At 43.3% G+C, this 17,561-nt stretch overlaps 2 protein-coding genes across 2 annotated transcripts in view; both read right to left on the bottom strand.

The window, feature by feature from the left end:
• Positions 1 to 11,504: 11,504 nt before the first annotated feature.
• LOC121868570 lies at positions 11,505 to 16,046 on the bottom strand. The gene is made up of 2 exons (XM_042369322.1): positions 15,812 to 16,046; positions 11,505 to 13,027 (listed from the first exon to the last, which is right to left on the bottom strand). The coding sequence occupies exon 2, from the start codon at positions 13,024 to 13,026 to the stop codon at positions 11,821 to 11,823; it is 1,206 nt and encodes a 401-aa protein (XP_042225256.1). The 5' UTR covers position 13,027; positions 15,812 to 16,046; the 3' UTR covers positions 11,505 to 11,820.
• Positions 13,194 to 17,561, bottom strand: part of LOC121868566 (nuclear factor related to kappa-B-binding protein-like) — a 27,196-nt gene continuing 22,828 nt past the window's right edge. The window contains exon 3 of the mRNA XM_042369317.1: positions 13,194 to 14,249. Within this exon, the coding sequence (XP_042225251.1) occupies positions 13,386 to 14,249 (864 nt within the window). The 3' untranslated portion in view covers positions 13,194 to 13,385. The remainder of the gene's footprint in view (positions 14,250 to 17,561) is intronic.

Genomic DNA, 17,561 nt, shown 5'->3' with positions numbered 1-17,561 from the left:
CTTACTGCCACGCCACATATTACACGCCAGGGTCCTCTTACTGCCACGCCACATATAGACACACGCCAGGGTCACTCTTACTGCCACGCCACATATTATTACGCCTATGGCCAGCACCTTACACCAGACAGGTCCTCTTCTGCCACGCCACATATAGACACACGCCAGGTCCTCTTACTGCCGCCACATATAGACACACATAGGTCCTCTTACTGCCGCCACACACACGCTAGGGTTCCTCTTACTGCCAGCCACATACAGACACACGCTGGGTTCCTCTTACTGCCACGCCACATAGACACACGCACGCCACTGCCACGCCACATACAGACACACGCCAGGGTCCTCTTACTGCCACGCCACACATATAGCACACCCAGGGTCCTCTATCTGACCACGCCACATAGACACACGCCAGGGTCCTCTTACTGCCACGCCACATATAGACACACGGGGTCCTCTTACTGCCACGCCACATATAGACACACGCCAGGTTCCTCTTACTGCCACGCCACATATAGACCCACGCCAGGTTCCTCTGCCACCACATATAGACCCACGCCAGAACCTCTTACTGCCACGCCACATAGACACACGCCAGGGTCACTCTACTGCCACGCCACATAGGCACACTGCCAGGGTCCTCTTACTGCCACGCCGCACATATAGACCACGCCAGGTTCCTCTTACTGCCACCACATAGACACACGCCAGGGTCCTCTTACTGCCACGCCACATATAGACACACGCCAGGGTCCTCTTACTGCCGCGCCACATAGACACACGCCAGGGTCCTCTTACTGCCATCACCCACATATAGACACACGCCAGGGTCCCTCTTACTGCCACGCCACACAGACACACGCCAGGGTCCTCTTACTGCCACGCCACATATAGACCCACCCAGGGTCCTCTTACTGCCACGCCACATATAGACACACGCCAGGGTCCTCTTACTGCCACGCCACATATAGACCCACGCCAGGTTCCTCTTACTGCCACGCCACATATAGGACACACGCCAGGGTCCTCTTGCTGCCACGCCACATATAGACACGCCAGGGTCACTGCCGCGCCACACAGACAACACCAGGGTCCCTTATGCCACGCCACATATAGACACACGCCAGGGTCCTCTTACTGCCACGCCACATAGACACACGCCAGGGTCCTCTTACTGCCACACCATATAGACACACGCCAGGGTCCTCTTACTGCCACGCCACATATAGACACACGCAGGTTCCTCCTACGCCAGGATCCTCTTATCACATTCTCTGGGTCGACGCCTCAAGAGATCACCCCAACTCGTCTGTTTATGAAGTAAGGCGGTGGTTGTGCGAGTCACTCCCACCGCTTGAAGAATAATGAATGACGTAAACAACCCCTGATTAATAACAAAGACGTTTCAGTTAAGTTGATGCGGATGACTTTTTATGACGTCCAGTGGTTATTGAATAAGTTGTCCAGACCAACTGATGTACGATGACGCCAGGAGAAGTTATACGACGTTGCATCATATTATGGTAATGTGGTGAGGATAGTTTGTTTACGTGTGAGGAAAGTACGAGGGTGAAATTGATTTAATATATTAAGTGTACATACTGCACTTAAACTAACGTAACTTAACCTAACTTAACCTAACCTACACTAACCTAAATTTCACCTCACTTTACCTAACTGAACCTAACCGATTCTAACTTAACCGCACAGAGCCTAAGCTAACCATCCCTTAATGTAACCTAACCTAACCTAACCTAACCTAACCAAACATTCACCTAACGTTCCCTTCCATTACCTCACCTTCCTCTACAGTAAATAGGTCAGTCAACCTTTAGGTGGTCAGGTTATATTTCATCAAGTAAGTTTTTTGCCTGACGTCATAACCTGACTCGCTCCTAGCAGTTCTTTTTTTGCCGTTCCCTTTCCAGTCTGACACGGGAGGAGTGTCATGGCCATCTGACACTGGAGGAGTGTCATGGCCATCTGACACTGGAGGAGTGTCATGGCCATCTGACACTGGAGGAGTGTCATGGCCATCTGAAACTGGAGGAGTGTCATGGCCAACTGACATTGGGGATCAGTGAAATGGCCATCTGAGTCACCACACCACCAGATCACCACCACACCACCAGATCACCACACCACACCACACCACACCACACCATCAGATCATCAAACTACTATTAGTCTGTTCACTGTAAGCTTATAACAGAGGTCTAGGGTCAGTTAGTATCAAGGCTCTCTGATTGGCAGGCGGACGGACACAGGAAGAGCCATTACAATTCTTTAATATTTTATTTATCGTATTTATATTCTGATATTTTAAGGGATAATAATTGTTTGTGATGATCTCTGATAATCTCCACTTTCTCTCGTCAATCTCAATGTAATTTTTTTCCCGTTCACAAAAAATGCTTTTTTTTAAATTTGCTGAACAAACCACACCCAAAAACCTGCTTTGTGCTTACATACATGTGAACCTTGACCAGCGTGGTATATCAAGCATAAGCTACTGAGAAATGTAACAACACTTTCACCAACACTCATGAATGATAAAGAAAATGATGATGAGGGTAACGAGCTTATCAGTTTGATACTGTAACGTTTTGTAACATGTTAAATGCAGCTTGAAAACAGACGCACCACAAATACAAAAGTAATATTATTCTGAATATGATGTTATGGGGTTAAAATGAAGAAAAAATGTTCCCTATAAATTTACAATGACCAAATATTAGTTCCCTGGATGAGAAAACATAGGATTTGATGTTTGATTCATCTAAACATTCACATTACAAGCAAAGTTATGACCAAAAATGGTATATACCCATGTTTATGGTGGCCATCTTAGATTTCTTCAAATTTTGCAACATTCTCAATAGTGCAAAGGTGACATTCATCGGATGCTATACCAGGTGCCTCTTAAGATAAGTCTGTTAAAATACATTGGACTACCAACAACTAAAGGCTGCTGGTCGGGTTTTTTCATTAGAACCCTAAATACTTTATTATATTTTAGGACGTACAATATATAGTACAGGAACCTAAACTTCAGCAGGAATAGAATATGATCATTGCGAGAAACATTTATGTTAGTCAATAATCGTCTAAACATAAGATGATCTAACGTAAATTATTAAGTTATCGCTGAGTGTCTACTTCACCTGTCAGTGGCACTGGCACCACGTGGTTTTTGTTCTATTGTTTCAGTAACACCATGACACTCACTGTGGAAGTATGCCTGTTTCTCGTCGAGCACTGCATCAAGAATGCTTCCTTTAGCAAATGTCAACTCGCATTTCAAAGTCGTTTTGGTGTTTTCCCGTTTATTGCCCGTCCTAAAATATAATAATCATGTCGGGTTCTCGAATAAAACACGACCCTGTGTAACCTAACCATCATGACTAATACAAAATATAACTTAGTTTCAAATACTGTACTTACCACTGATGCTTCCGCCTCTATGTCATCCTCACTTGTCTTGGGGTTAAGTTTTAACCTGTGAAAACATAAACCAGGGTTAGAATCAAAGACATATTGTACCATACAGCAGTAAGGGCTGGCGTGTTACCAGTGAGGTGTGAGCGGTACCATACAGCAGTAAGGGCTGGCGTGTTACCAGTGAGGTGTGAGCGGCCTCTACCCCCTCCCCATAATTCATATCTAGCTCTTTCTTCTCCCTATTAATTAGTCCTGATGAAGAAAGATTTGGATCAGCCATTCTCATTAACTTCATCTCTTGCCCTCGGACCACCACGGACAGACACAATAAATGATGCTGGGTCGTTCCTGTTGGATCATCGTCACCTACAGGTCCAGCCGCATTACCTCCCGTACTTGCAGGCAGTGTGCCACCGATGACTTAAATAACATTGTCAGGAATCAAATATATTACATTTTAAATCAGGAATTCAGTAACCAAGACCTATCCAGGGGCAGACTGTGGGTCAGCCCAGGTCCCAGTAATGAGTTTTGTGAGGCTAAGACTTAAAAAATAAAGAGAAAAACAATGCACAAAAATAAATGGGATTTAGGGAAACTGAAAACAGGAGAGAATATGAAACTTAAACTGAAAACAGATTATTATTAGTGCTAGAAGACTTTGGCGAACATGAACCGGGACCCTCCCCCCCTTTTCATCAGAAAATTCTAGTACCTTTTCTTTAATGTAGTATTGTACTCAGACATTTTTGTATAGTAACAATTAATTATTATTGACTTCAGAATATCTCCTAATATCAAGTGCACATGGCTTCAAAATGGCCTCAGAATCCCATGATATTGGTCAAATTTAAAAAAAAATTCAGGGGGACTTACAGCGTCCCCCCCCCCTCCCTATAACCCCCAGCTGGGTAGGTTCACTGCGCTCGTCATGCTCACCACCCACAACTTCTTTTGATATTCCTGGATCCGCCCCTGAGATTAGCTACAGACAGTCTACTACAGGTCAAGGAAATTGTTGCTTACGTTACTGCCGAGTATAACGCCGCGTGTTGTCCAGTTTCTCACAGGTGCCATGACATCAGTACCCACTTGACGCGGTAGCATGGCCGGGCATTTACTTGAACAGCTAAACTCGAGGCCGCCTTCTACTAGAACCCCCAAGACGTGTATACGAGTTGTGAACTGAACACACACTTGAACCTTAAAATAAAGATAATTATACAAATATTTTGTTTCTAGAATTAACCAGGTATTGTATATATATATATATATATATATATATATATATATATATATATATATATATATGAGGTTCTAAGTTGCTTTCGTGTACCTCACACGAAAGCGCTAGAACTCTGTGTTTTCTTCTTGTTGTTATCAGCATATACCTAGGATCACGCGTACCTACAGTGATTTATTTATATATATATATATATATATATATATATATATATATATATATATATATATATATATATATATTTATATATATATATATATATTTTCTTACGGGGATTGTTAGCCCTGGACACAGTACACGACCCACATAGGGGGCTAGCACATAATACACACAATAATAATAATAATAATAATAATAATAATAATAATAATAATAAATTAAAAACATCAAGTGAGAAACGATATACGAACAGTATGTTGTGTTGTCAATACTGTAGTAGGAGAAACAATTGAGACGCTGCAAATATGTAAATGGGGCAGAACGTCAGATCATCAACCTGGGACTTGGTCACATATGGCAGCAGGGTCTACCATTAGCCAACACATTATGCTTCCAATATCTTCCCAGGCGGTAGTACCTCCCTGTTTGGTAGTTGCCTACTACCTATTTTTCATTTAATGTTTATATCACAATAAAAAATGATTTTTGACTTTGTTTAAACTTGTACTTTGTTTATAAACATTCAATTGGCCTTACCTTATAACTAAGGGCAAAAATAAACAAGAAAATAATGCGTGTTGCTCGACCAGCTCCTACAGGTCTCCAGTGTTCCTTCCCCCGTGTATCAGTGTTCCTCCGCCACGGGGTACGAGGCATAGGCATTTAACCTTAAAGATAAATTCGACACACTGTAAAAATTCTAAATCGAATAAATATTTCAACAATTACAGGTTTAAACCCAACCAATTTCTATATCTCGAGAAATTTATTTGGCGGCGGTAGTACTACTTGTCGCAGCGCATTAAGGCATTGTTAAAAAAAGTAGTCACACGTTTCTTCAGGAGCGCGGTAAATATAAATGACTGGATGTACCTATAATAGTGTTTGTGTACAAGCCTTTATGTTTAGTTAACAATACTAATATTTATGTGCTCAGTTTCATTAAATACAATGGACAGACAACCACAGGTGCCCTAGTTATGGTATCATGCATGTTTCAATGATGTGCCTTCTATAATAAATAACAGACTTAAATTGATTCCAACAATACAAAATAAATGACACGACAAATGTTTTAAATAATAATAAATAGCCATTAAAATAAATGAATTAATATTCTCGGAGAAATATATAGGTTTTAAATATATAGATTACTTTTCTGACGAGTCAATAGATAGCTTTAAGGCGGCGTCACAATAGCTCTTTTTGTGACCTGTTCTAACATAAATTGTCGTAAGATGGTAATTTTTTTCTGAGCGCCTTGTAATATATTCATAAGAGAACCAACCCGCCAGTCATTCCCCATTAGTCAATTGCAGTCCTAGTTGGCGCTACTATTGTAAGGGAAAAAAATATCACTAAAAATACAGTATATCCACTTAAGCAACATATTAAAATTTATAACTTTGAATATTTTAACAATAAAACTGAGTTATTTTACGTTGCTGGATATTTTAATTAATATAACTATCCTCATGACTATGGATCTTGACTTGACCAGCTCACACCAAGATGAAACAGTTGGTGTGAGCGAATGTTTTTTTGTCGGGTGGAAAGACAATTAGTGGAAAAAAAAAACATCAGAAAACCGGAGAGTTTATTCCGCATCAATAGTGTGTGACAGGATACGTTCAGAAAAATTTTAATTCTAAGGAAAATGGTAAAAGAAAATGACGATACTTGAAGAGAGGAGAGAGAAGTGACTGGTAATGGTGTGGATAGAAATTTGCTTTTAGAAAATTTGTGAAAAAACTCCATTAATATTTATTTGCACCAGAAATAAATAATAAGTCTAATGATTGTGTTTTAAGTCTTTGTGTCTGTAATATTGAAAATTGGAAACCTGTGGATAGCCAATGGACGAATATTAACCGTCAGTAATCATTGTAAGTGTTTTTAGTAGTTATTTAGCAGTAATAGTAACATTTATCTCATAATAATATATAAATTTTTTTCTTCTTATGACTGTTTCTGTTTATTAATACATTTATGGCCATAATTTCCTTTTTATGTTATCACACCCATAGTCTACAGTAAAGTAACTGTGAAATGAGTTTTGTTAAATAACATTCAATGACATTTGGTGATGTTTTGTATTTTACCAAAAGGAAAGATTTTGACACTATATTTTTCATGTTTAAGAAAGTGGTCTCGTGTAACGTGTATGTTAGATGAGGTAATTAGAAAGATCGTTAATTCCTACTACACGGACGATTACCTCCCACTTAGGTTAATTTGCATAAATGGGCCCTATCGCAGCCTAAATCGCGCAATATTTCGGTAACCGTTCGTTTCCGACGGAAGTGCCATAGAAGAAAAGTGACTTAGAATAGTCTGAACTATATGATTTTAATTAAAATCCGCAGCACACCACGATGTAGTATTTTTTCCATATATAAAAGACCTCGGTTGCCTGTGAAACCCTTCCACTGTATATGTGTAAATTTAATCCTAAATGTGAATGAAACTGAACTGGTGAGAGATAACCAACAAAAACACCACATTAACAGTTTCGGCAGCCTTCTGTCTACCGATTCAAGTGAGGCAAGATTTGTCAAGAACAGCGCAGTGCAAACTAAATGTACTTGGCAATAAGAAGTTCCGTGGCAGTAATTACAGTAACACATTATTCACTTACAATAAACCTGTGTATACTTTGTCTCTTGGTACATCTCTCTGTTTCTCGTACGTCTCCCACCATCTCTCACGTCTGTCACTATTTCTATTACGTCTCTTATTATTTCAAACTTTTTTCACTATCTCTCACACGTCTCATTGTCTCACACACGTCTCACTGTCTCTCACACGTCTCACTAGCTCTCACACGTCTCGTCATCTCACTCTCCTGTTCTCACTGTCACGTCTCCTCTCTCACATCTCCACTATCTCACACGTCTCATTATCTCACACACGTCTCACTGTCTCTCACACCTCTATCTCACACACGTCTCACTCTCTCACACACGTCTCACTGTCTCACACGTCTTCCCACTGTCTCTCACACGTCTCACTGTCTTCACACGTCTCACTATCTCACACACGTCTCACTGTCTCCCACATCGTCTCACTATCTTCACAAACGTCTCACTATCTCTCACACACGTCTCACTGTTCCCACACACGTCTCACTGTCTCACATCTCCACTGTCTCTCACACGTCTCACTATCTCTCTCTGGCTTACACCCGTCTCACTTGACTCTCACACACGTCTCACTGTCTCACACACAATCTCAATTATCTCACACACGTCTCATTGTCTCACACGTCTCCTCTCACTCACTATCTCATTATCTCACACACGTCTCACTGTCTCTCACATCTCTTATCTCTCACACGTCCCCACCATCTCACTATCTCTCAATATCTCACACACGTCTCCACTGTCTCCCCTCACACGTCCTTCACTATCCTCACACGTCTCACTATCTCACACACGTCCTGTCTGTCCTGCGCTCACCATACGTCTCCCATCTCTCTCACACGTCTCACTGTCTCACACACGTCTTCACTGTCTCACACATCTCACACTCTCACGTCCCACTTCATCTCTCACTCTCACTGTCCTCACTGTCTCCATCTCTCTCAGCACACACGTCTCATTCCTCCACCATCGTCTCCTGTCTCTCGTCTCACTATGTCTCACACACGTCTCACGTCTCACTGTCTCTCACACGTCCCACTATCTCCTCACACACGTCTCACTGTCTCTCTCACACGTCTCACTATCTCTCACACGTCTCACTGTCTCTCACACGTCTCACTGTCTCACACACGTCTCACTGTCTCACTCCTTCACTCTCTCTCACACGTCCCACTGTCTCTCACACGTCTCACTGTCTCTCACACGTCTCACTGTCTCACTCTCTCACACGTCTCACTGTCTCCTCACACGTCCTCATCTCCTCACACGTCCTTGTTCGCTCCACACGTCTCACTGTCTCTCACACGTCCTCACTATCTCTCACACGTCTCACTAGCTCTCACACGCTCACTGTCTCTCACATCGTCTCACCATCTCTCACACGTCTCTCACACTGCCCCACTGTCTCTCACACGTCTCACCATCTCACACACACGTCCACATCATCTCCTGTCTCATCTCACTATCTCTCACACGTCCACTGTCTCTCGCCGTCTCACTGTCTCACACGTCTCACTGTCTCACTGTCTCACGTCTCACTATCTCACACTGTCTCACACACGTCTCTGCAATCCTCTCACACGTCTCACTGCTTTCACATCTCACTATCTCTCACACACGTCTCACTAGCTCTCACACATTCCCCTCTCACCACGTCTCATTGTCTCACGTCTCATTGTCTCACACTCACGTCTCACTGTCTCACTATCTCCTACACACGTCTCATTGTCTCTCTCACACGTCTCACTATCTTCTCACTATCTCACACGTCTCACTATCTCTACACACGTCTCACTAGGCTCTCACACACTATCTCACTCGTCTCATCTCTCACACGTCTCACTTCTCTCTCACCGGGTCTCTACGTCTCACTCGCTCTCTCCACGTCTCACTATCTCTCACCACACGTCTCACTTCCCATTCACACACGTCTCACTGTCTCTCACACGTCTCACTCTATCTCACACACGTCTCACTGTCTCTCACAAACGTCTTACTATCTCTCACACACGTCTCATTGTCTCACACACGTCTCAATTTCCTCACACACGTCTCACACGTCTCACTGTCTCACACACGTCTCACCATGTCTCACACACACGTCTCACTATCTCTCACACACACTATCTCACACACACACGTCTCACTATCTCATCTCACTATCTCTCACACGTCTTCACTGTCTCACAAACGTTCCACTATCTCTCACACACGTCTCACTGTCTCACAAATGTCTCACTATCTCTCACACACGTCTCACTGTCTCACACACGTCTCACTATCTCTCACACACGTCTCACTGTCTCTCACACGTCTCACTATCTCTACACGTCTCAATTATCTCTCACTAACACGTCCTCATTTGTCTCTTTGACACGTCTCTTACTATCTCTATCTCTCACGCGTAAACCCACAAGCACGTCATAAAACATTGATGATTTTCTCCAAGATGGGAAAGTTCTTCTTGACTAATTGATGATGCAATGTTAGGTGAGTTGCCAAGGACCTGTTTATGAGTCTTGTTTGTTTGTTGGTGTTTGTGTATGTGTGTTGATGTTTGTAGATGTTTTGTTATTTTCTGTTTTTTGTTTGTTGTAGTGTGAGTATGTTTGTTTGTTTGTTTGTTTGTTTGTTTGATATAGTTTGTTGTGTATGTATGCTGATTTTTGTTTGTTTTGGTTTGTTGATGTTTGTGTGTGTGCTTGTTTACGAAGACGAGGGCTGACGAGACGAGGCAAATAACATATAAACAAGTCATTAGTTTTCTACAAGGTATAAAGTTATATATACAAATGGCTATATATATGGATCACTACTTGGCATTTAAATAACTTTATATAGCCATGTTAAATATATATTAATTATTAGTATACAGTATATAAATTGGTTTAGATTTCTGATGGCCAATATACCGCTATTTATATACAGTATATCTTAAGGTAATAAATATTCTAAATTTTCTTTGTTTAATTAGTTTTTATAAGACATCAATAACTATAATACCAGAAGCTCATTATAATAATACTGGTTTCTTCACTAAATAATTACGTCAAGTTATAAAATTTATTATTTATGTGGTAGAATTTATGGCTAACATGTGTATAATCTGACAGTTCCCCTGACATGATCTTGTACCGCTGACATACAAGACATCGTATATATACCTGACAGACTTGAGGCTCACTGCCACTTCTGACAGTTCCCCTGACATGATCTTGTACCGCTGACAGACTACGAGACATTGTAATAGGACCTGACAGTCTCCCCTGACATCCTGTTGTGCCTCTGACAGGTCAAAGGTCACAGAATAAAAGTCTCTTCACTCCAAGATAAGTCAGTTACTGATGGAGACTTGGTCACTTGTCAGCCTCCCTGTGAAAGATGTGATGCTATTTGATGTTATGTGATGCTATTTGACGTTATGTGGTGTTATCTGATATTATGTGATGTTATTTGAAGTTATTTGACGATATGTGATGTTATATGATTGCTATTTGACGATATGTGATGCTATTTGACGTTATGTGGTGTTATGTGATTGCTATTTGACGTTATGTGATGCTATTTAACGTTATGTGATGCTATTTGACGATATGTGATGTTATTGATTGCTGTTTGGCGTTATGTGATGTTATGTGATGCTATTTGACGTTATGTGATGCTATTTGACGTTATGCAATGCAATGTGACGTTATATTATGGATATTATGGGGCGTTATGGGATATATGAAGTTATGTCATGTTATCTGACGTTATGTTATGTGATGTGATGTGATGTTATGTTACGTGTGATGCTATGTGGTGTTATATGCCGCTCTGTGGTGTTACGATGTTATGTGATGCTTGTTGTGTGACGTTGTTGATGTTTAATGAAACGTTAACAACAGGTGTGTTTAAGGTGGCGTTAACAACAGGTGTGTTTAAGGTGGCGTTAACAACAGGTGTTTTTAAGGTGGCGTTAACAACAGGTGTGTTTAAGTGATAAGGAAAGACGTCAGGTTAAATAAAGACTTACAGACTGGATGAATATATAAATATTTTCTTCAAGACAAATGCAGTCATAAATACTATTAAAGAGACATGACGGGGATGGTTCTGTCTGTCTGTAGGAAGATATGCACAGTGTTTTTACTAATATATTCTAGACTTGTATCTGGACATGCACAGTCAACAGCAAACTGAGTCCATACTTAGTTTTCTCAGTAGTTTTATTGACTACAGGAAGGTGTACAAAATTAGTTCTCTTAGACACTAGGAAGGTGATCATATACTGTAGGTGATGGAGAGACAGTTTCTTAGGGGAGTACCACCTTCACCTCCAGGAGTCTTGAGTTAGCCCAAGGGGTTGAAGCCTCGGGAGGGCGAGGGGTAGTTGTAGCCGGTGTTACAGTCTGGCTGGTAGGTGCTGGTGGCCGTCACGGTGTTGTACTGCTGGTTGAACACTGTGGAGGTGACGTAGTTGGTCCTGTAGACCACGCTGGTCTGGTACTCGGTGCGGGTCTGACCCGGTAACTGCTGGGTGCGGACGGAGGTGCGGTACACTGTGGTGTACCTGGTCTCGGCGGGCAGGTTGACCACAGTTGGTACCACCTGTTGGCTGTAGATGGTTGTGGGCACCACCTGTGTTGACACCTGAGTGCTCACCACCTGCTGGGGGACGGTGACGGTCCTGGTGACGTACTGTGGCACCTGCTGTGTGCGGTAGACGGTGGTCACCTGCTGCTGTACCTGGGTGCGCGTCACGTACTGTGTCTGGGTGTTGGTGACCACCACCTCGGAGAAGATGGTAGTGGTGACGGGAACCACATTGGTGGAGGTGATGACCTGGGTCTGGCCTGGCTGTGTGACGGTCTGGGTGATGACGTTGGTCCTCACAACATTTTGTGTTTTTACCACGTCCTGGCCAGGTACTACCACGGTGGAGTAAATGGTGCTGTACTGAGTACTGTCCACGGTACGGGTCTGTCCAGGTAGCTGTTGGGTCCTGGTGACAAACTGTGTCTGGTAGACGGTGCTCACCACCTGCTGAGGAACCACCTGTGTAGAAACAACATTCCTGACAACAGTTGTTGGGACCTGCAGGATGCTGGTGGAGTATCTGGTCTGGTACTGTACCTGTGTCGTCACAGCTTGTTGTGTACGTGTGACGTAGTTGACTTGTGGTGGCAGAGTGACGACCTGTGTGCGGACGTTCTGCTCGGTGCGGGTCACAGTCACTGTCTGGTACTGGACGGAGGGCACCACCTGGGTGCGGACCACCTCAGAGTACACAGTGGTGTATACCTGCTGTGTGCGGACGGACGTCTGGGTGACGTATTGTACGTCGTTGTTGTAGACGGTGGAGGGGATGACCTGGGTGGAGTACTGGGTCTGTGTGCGGTAGATGGTGGAGGGCTGACATGGCTCAGGGCGGGGCGGCAGGTACCCTCCTAAGGATGACTGCAGGGACACTCTGTTACCAAGCACCTGACGCTGCTGACGGTCGAGGGACGCCCCCAGCGAGCACCCCACCAGCAGGGACAACACCAGTAACTTCATCCTGTGTGAGAAACATTAATTTAGTGTTGCATGAAATCTAAAAGTTACATGTAAATATGAATATTATATTCATATATTTTTAAGTAACAATGCTATTATCTGAATACTTACTTGAGAAAATCTTTTTGCAAGACTATGAATTATAATATTGGAAATGAAACAGAGAATATTATTTTTTGTGTATTTCTTCATTTACATAAATATCATATTTCTGTGTTGTGTATAAAGAACACAATGTTAACACAATGCTGCTGTAGTACATAAACTGAAATTAAATAATAATCCTCATGTTATATTAGCAATGTTGTAAGTTCAATTATGTCTGAAACCTAAAAGTTCTTGTACTACGAAGACGTTTCTTAGCTGAAGTTGAACGGCTTGGCTGGCTGCTGGTAGTTGTATCTGGTCTGGCCACAGGTGGCGGTGATGGTCTGTGTGACGGTCACCTGTCGTGGTTGGTTGACGGTCTGGTAGACCACTTCCTGTCGAGGTTGAGACCGAACCACCTGTTGGGTGATGACTCGGTCCTGGCCGGGCACTTGGACCACTGAGGTCTGCACTTGTTGCTGGGTTTGGACTACAGGGGCGGGGGTGACATACCGGGTCTGGACCACCGTCTGTACCTGAGTGAAGGGCTGAACCCTGGTCTCGTAACGGGTGGTGTAGATGGTGGTGGGCACCACCTGTGTTCGCACCACCTCCTGAGGGACCACCTGGGTCTGGACCTGTGTCTGGGTGACGACGTTGGTCCTGGTCACCACCTGTTCGCGAGTAACGTAAGTAGTTTGGTAACGCGTGTTGACGGAAGTGTATGGAATGACCTGCTGGCGCTGTACCACACTAGTTCTCACAACATCCTGTCCGCGGACGACACTCGTCTGCACCACCTGTTGTACGTTCGTCGAGGTAACGTAGCGAGTGTTACCTGGTTGCCGACGACTGACGACGGAGGTCTGAACGACGGTCTGGACGCGGGTCTGTACTACATCACGGCCTGGGACGGACACGACGCGGGTCTGTTGCTGTACCTGGGTCTGGTAGTTAGTGACGGGCTGCCTGACCGTCTGCACCTGTGTGCGAGTCACCTCCACAGGTACTACCTGTGTTTGTACCTGTGTGCGGGTGACGTAGCTGACCTGTGGCACGACGCGAGTTGAGGTAACATAACGAGTCTCCTCACGAGGTGGACTTGGCACAGTGTTTGTCACGACTCTGTCATTGACCACGTTGGTTGTACGCTGGATGATACTTGTTTCAATACGGGGTTGTGCTTTGACACTTGTGCTATAAATGGTTGTTGGCACGACCTGCTGCCTCAACAGTGTAGTGGTCCGGTACTGAGTGTCAACTCGATTCACGGTCTGGACGTTGACGGAGGTCTGGACGCGGGTGTCGTACACGACAGAGGTGACAGTTGGACAGACGGGATCTGGTGGAGGAGGCAAGTATCCTGCCTGAGGAGAGGCTGAGGCCAGGGCAGCCACCAGCAGCGTCGCCGTCAAACGCCACATCCTGCAAAGAGAAATTCCACAGGTTAGAACAGCGGTGATTGGAACCCCCGCGTCTCGGCAACTCATTTGGGAATAAAGTCCAATCACGCGCCGCTCCCTCTGTGCAATTTCTCTATGCTTTGTGGGCTGACCCGAGAGGACTTTATCGCCCAGATGAGCCGCGAACCGCTGACCTGGTTTTGTTGTTACCAATTCACTAATTTATATTTTTACCTGAGTTTCTGAGCTTATGGTAGACCCAACGGAGCTCGGCGTGCTCGTCTTGAGGTGGACTGTTACTGACGTTAATGTTTCGTCCATATACTGTTCGTATCACTAGAATTAACCAGGTTTATCGGAAACATGGTTATGGGAGCACAATACAACATATTTATTCTAATAATTAAAGTTTCTCTGCGTCATTATCTTTCAGATATAATATCTAAAATTAAGTGACAAAGTGAAAAGTAAGTCTAGTATAATTTTAACTTGACTTATCGACGTAGTGGCGCTTCTCACTTAACAGACAGTAACCAATCAACTTGCATGAATTGCGAGGGCTGCTCAGGACGCCACATGTGGATTGAACTTAGTAAATAATTGGACATCAATCACAAAGTTTTCATTCTCGTTTTGTTCCCAGTAGACTCTACGACACACCCTCGTAAGATGTATATTGACGTCATAGAACCTAGTAGATATATACCTGACAATCTTCATGGCCTCATTTCTCTCTCTACTCAAACTAACCCTTATTTCTGTCTCTCCTCTCTACTTATCTATCTCTCCTTCCTGGTGTACGATTCAAGGCTAAGAGGATGGCGCGAAACAGTTTTACACCCGTAGTGAATAATTTTATAGTTTGGGCCAGGTAATATGTGTTAACCTGAACAACACCAATGTGAAAAAAGAAGAGTATTACTTCTGTAGTCGAATGATTTTGAGTACGCACCTATAGACGCTTACACACACACACACGCACACACACACACACACACACACACACACACACATACTGAGAGTGAGTGCAACAGCAGCTATAAGGGACTCGTGTACACCCCTACTGTAAACAAGAGAACCACTTGATCGTAACACATTAACTCTCATTCATCTCTGTGTACACTCCGACTCTCACCTCACCATTCATCAGCACGAATATCCCTTTACTAATTTTCCTAACACAGCTTCATCATTTATTTCCTGTTGCCATGTTTTTCCAGACACTAGTGGACAACGAGTTCACAATACACCGTTCACAGTTAGGAGATGAAGAACAATAGGTCGAGATTACGTACCTTGTTTTCAAGAAGAGGGGCGAGATGGGGGTGGGTAGAAGAAGGAGGAGAAGAATATAGGGAGTTCTTCTCAATGGGGTATGCTGAGGAGTTATGTGGTCTTCCTCGAGCGTCACGGGGCTTATATATGGTGCAGCTCCTGGAGAAACTTCAACCTCCTTCACCACCACCCCCCCCCCCACTCCTCTAGAAGGTCGCCGGGAACAGAAAGGATAGCAAATAGTGTTAATCAAATCCTTGGTGAACCCTGAGAAGAGGCTGGTTAAACACGCCTCTGGTCTGAAAGTTGATAAAAGTCACTGCACTATTCTGTTCAGGCGCTGCTCGCTTGACCGGGCCTCTGTTGTGCCAGTCACATACACAAAGATTCGAACCTCGTAAGGGAAGATATGAGGCTGAATCTATCTTATATTCTTGTGTATAAAATTTAACATCCAAAATGGCTTCATAAATAGGTAGAAACATTTCTTTAACACCAATTAGGTCAAGTTAGGTTAGTGTAGATAAAGTTAGAGTAGGTTCAGTTAGGTTAGGTTAGATTAAGTTACGTTACGTCAAGTTAGGTTAGGTTAAGTTCGCATCTTGGATTTATTTCATAAAACTAATCACTTAGGATAAGTTCTATTCAAGTATCTATGTTAGATTTCTCAGGCTAATCTCTACTGAGGCTGAATCTCAGGTCAAGTTAGGTTAGTGTAGATAAAGTTAGAGTAGGTTCAGTTAGGTTAGGTTAGATTAAGTTACGTTACGTCAAGTTAGGTTAGGTTAAGTTCGCATCTTGGATTTATTTCATAAAACTAATCACTTAGGATATTTTTCAAGTATCTATTTAAATTCTCAGGCTAATACGGTTGCCATCTTCGTGTCGTGATGTAACAGACAGGTAGATACACCTTTAAGTTTCCTCTTAGGTGAATATTTTACCGTAAAAGTCTCTAGTGATCTGATTCTCTGCAATGTGTGTGTGTGTGTGTGTGTGTGTGTGTGTGGTTAGCGGGCGTGGTAGCACAGTTCCCTAATCACTTTCTTCCCTTAACTCACATTAAACACACCTGAGACAGTAAGACTCCTTATACGGGATCTAAAAGACACGAAGAAAGTCTTAGAAATATAAACAAAAGTATGATAAAGTATGTTAAGTATGTGACAGTACATGGAGAAGTATGCAGACACACAGACAGACAGGCAGGTAAGCAGACAGACAGGCAGACAGGGACATAGACACAGGCAGGTAGGCAGAGAGGTAGGCAGACGCTTGGAGTGAATGTTCTCAGCTTGACGATACAATTGAATGTGGAGCGATTGTCTTGTGTCAATATTGTGTGAGGGAGGGGATGGTGTGCTTCATCCAAGTACTTCAGCTACCCCAGGGTTATGAAGCATCGTTCACCATGTCTTAGTTTTAGGTGCTTCAATTACCAGGTTTATGAAGCACCGTTCACCATGTCTTAGTTTTAGGTGCTTCAATTACCAGGGTTATTAAACATCATTCACTAGGTCCTAGTTTTAGGTGCTTCAACGACCAGGGTTATTAAGCACCGTTCACTAGGTCTTGCCCTAAAAAAAAACCACTAAAAGAAACAGCTTTAAACTGATCACACACAGAGAGAGAGAGAGAGAGATGCTGTTACTATGTTACGGTGGCCGTGGTGTTACGAGCAAACCAAACACCGAAGATAGCTTACTCTTACATCATCTTGACGCAGATTAGCCGTCACGCTGCCTTGGCCTACCGTAGAAATCAAACAGA

This window comes from Homarus americanus, unplaced genomic scaffold, assembly GCF_018991925.1.
Source record: "Homarus americanus isolate GMGI-L3 unplaced genomic scaffold, GMGI_Hamer_2.0 scaffold59495, whole genome shotgun sequence".
Taxonomy (NCBI): domain Eukaryota; kingdom Metazoa; phylum Arthropoda; class Malacostraca; order Decapoda; family Nephropidae; genus Homarus; species Homarus americanus.
This window is presented reverse-complemented; position numbering and strand designations above follow the sequence as displayed.

Excerpts from the sequence above, each read along its gene's own strand:
- LOC121868570 (XM_042369322.1), bottom strand. The coding sequence starts at position 13,026 with ATGAAGTTACTGGTGTTGTCCCTGCTGGTGGGGTGCTCGCTGGGGGCG.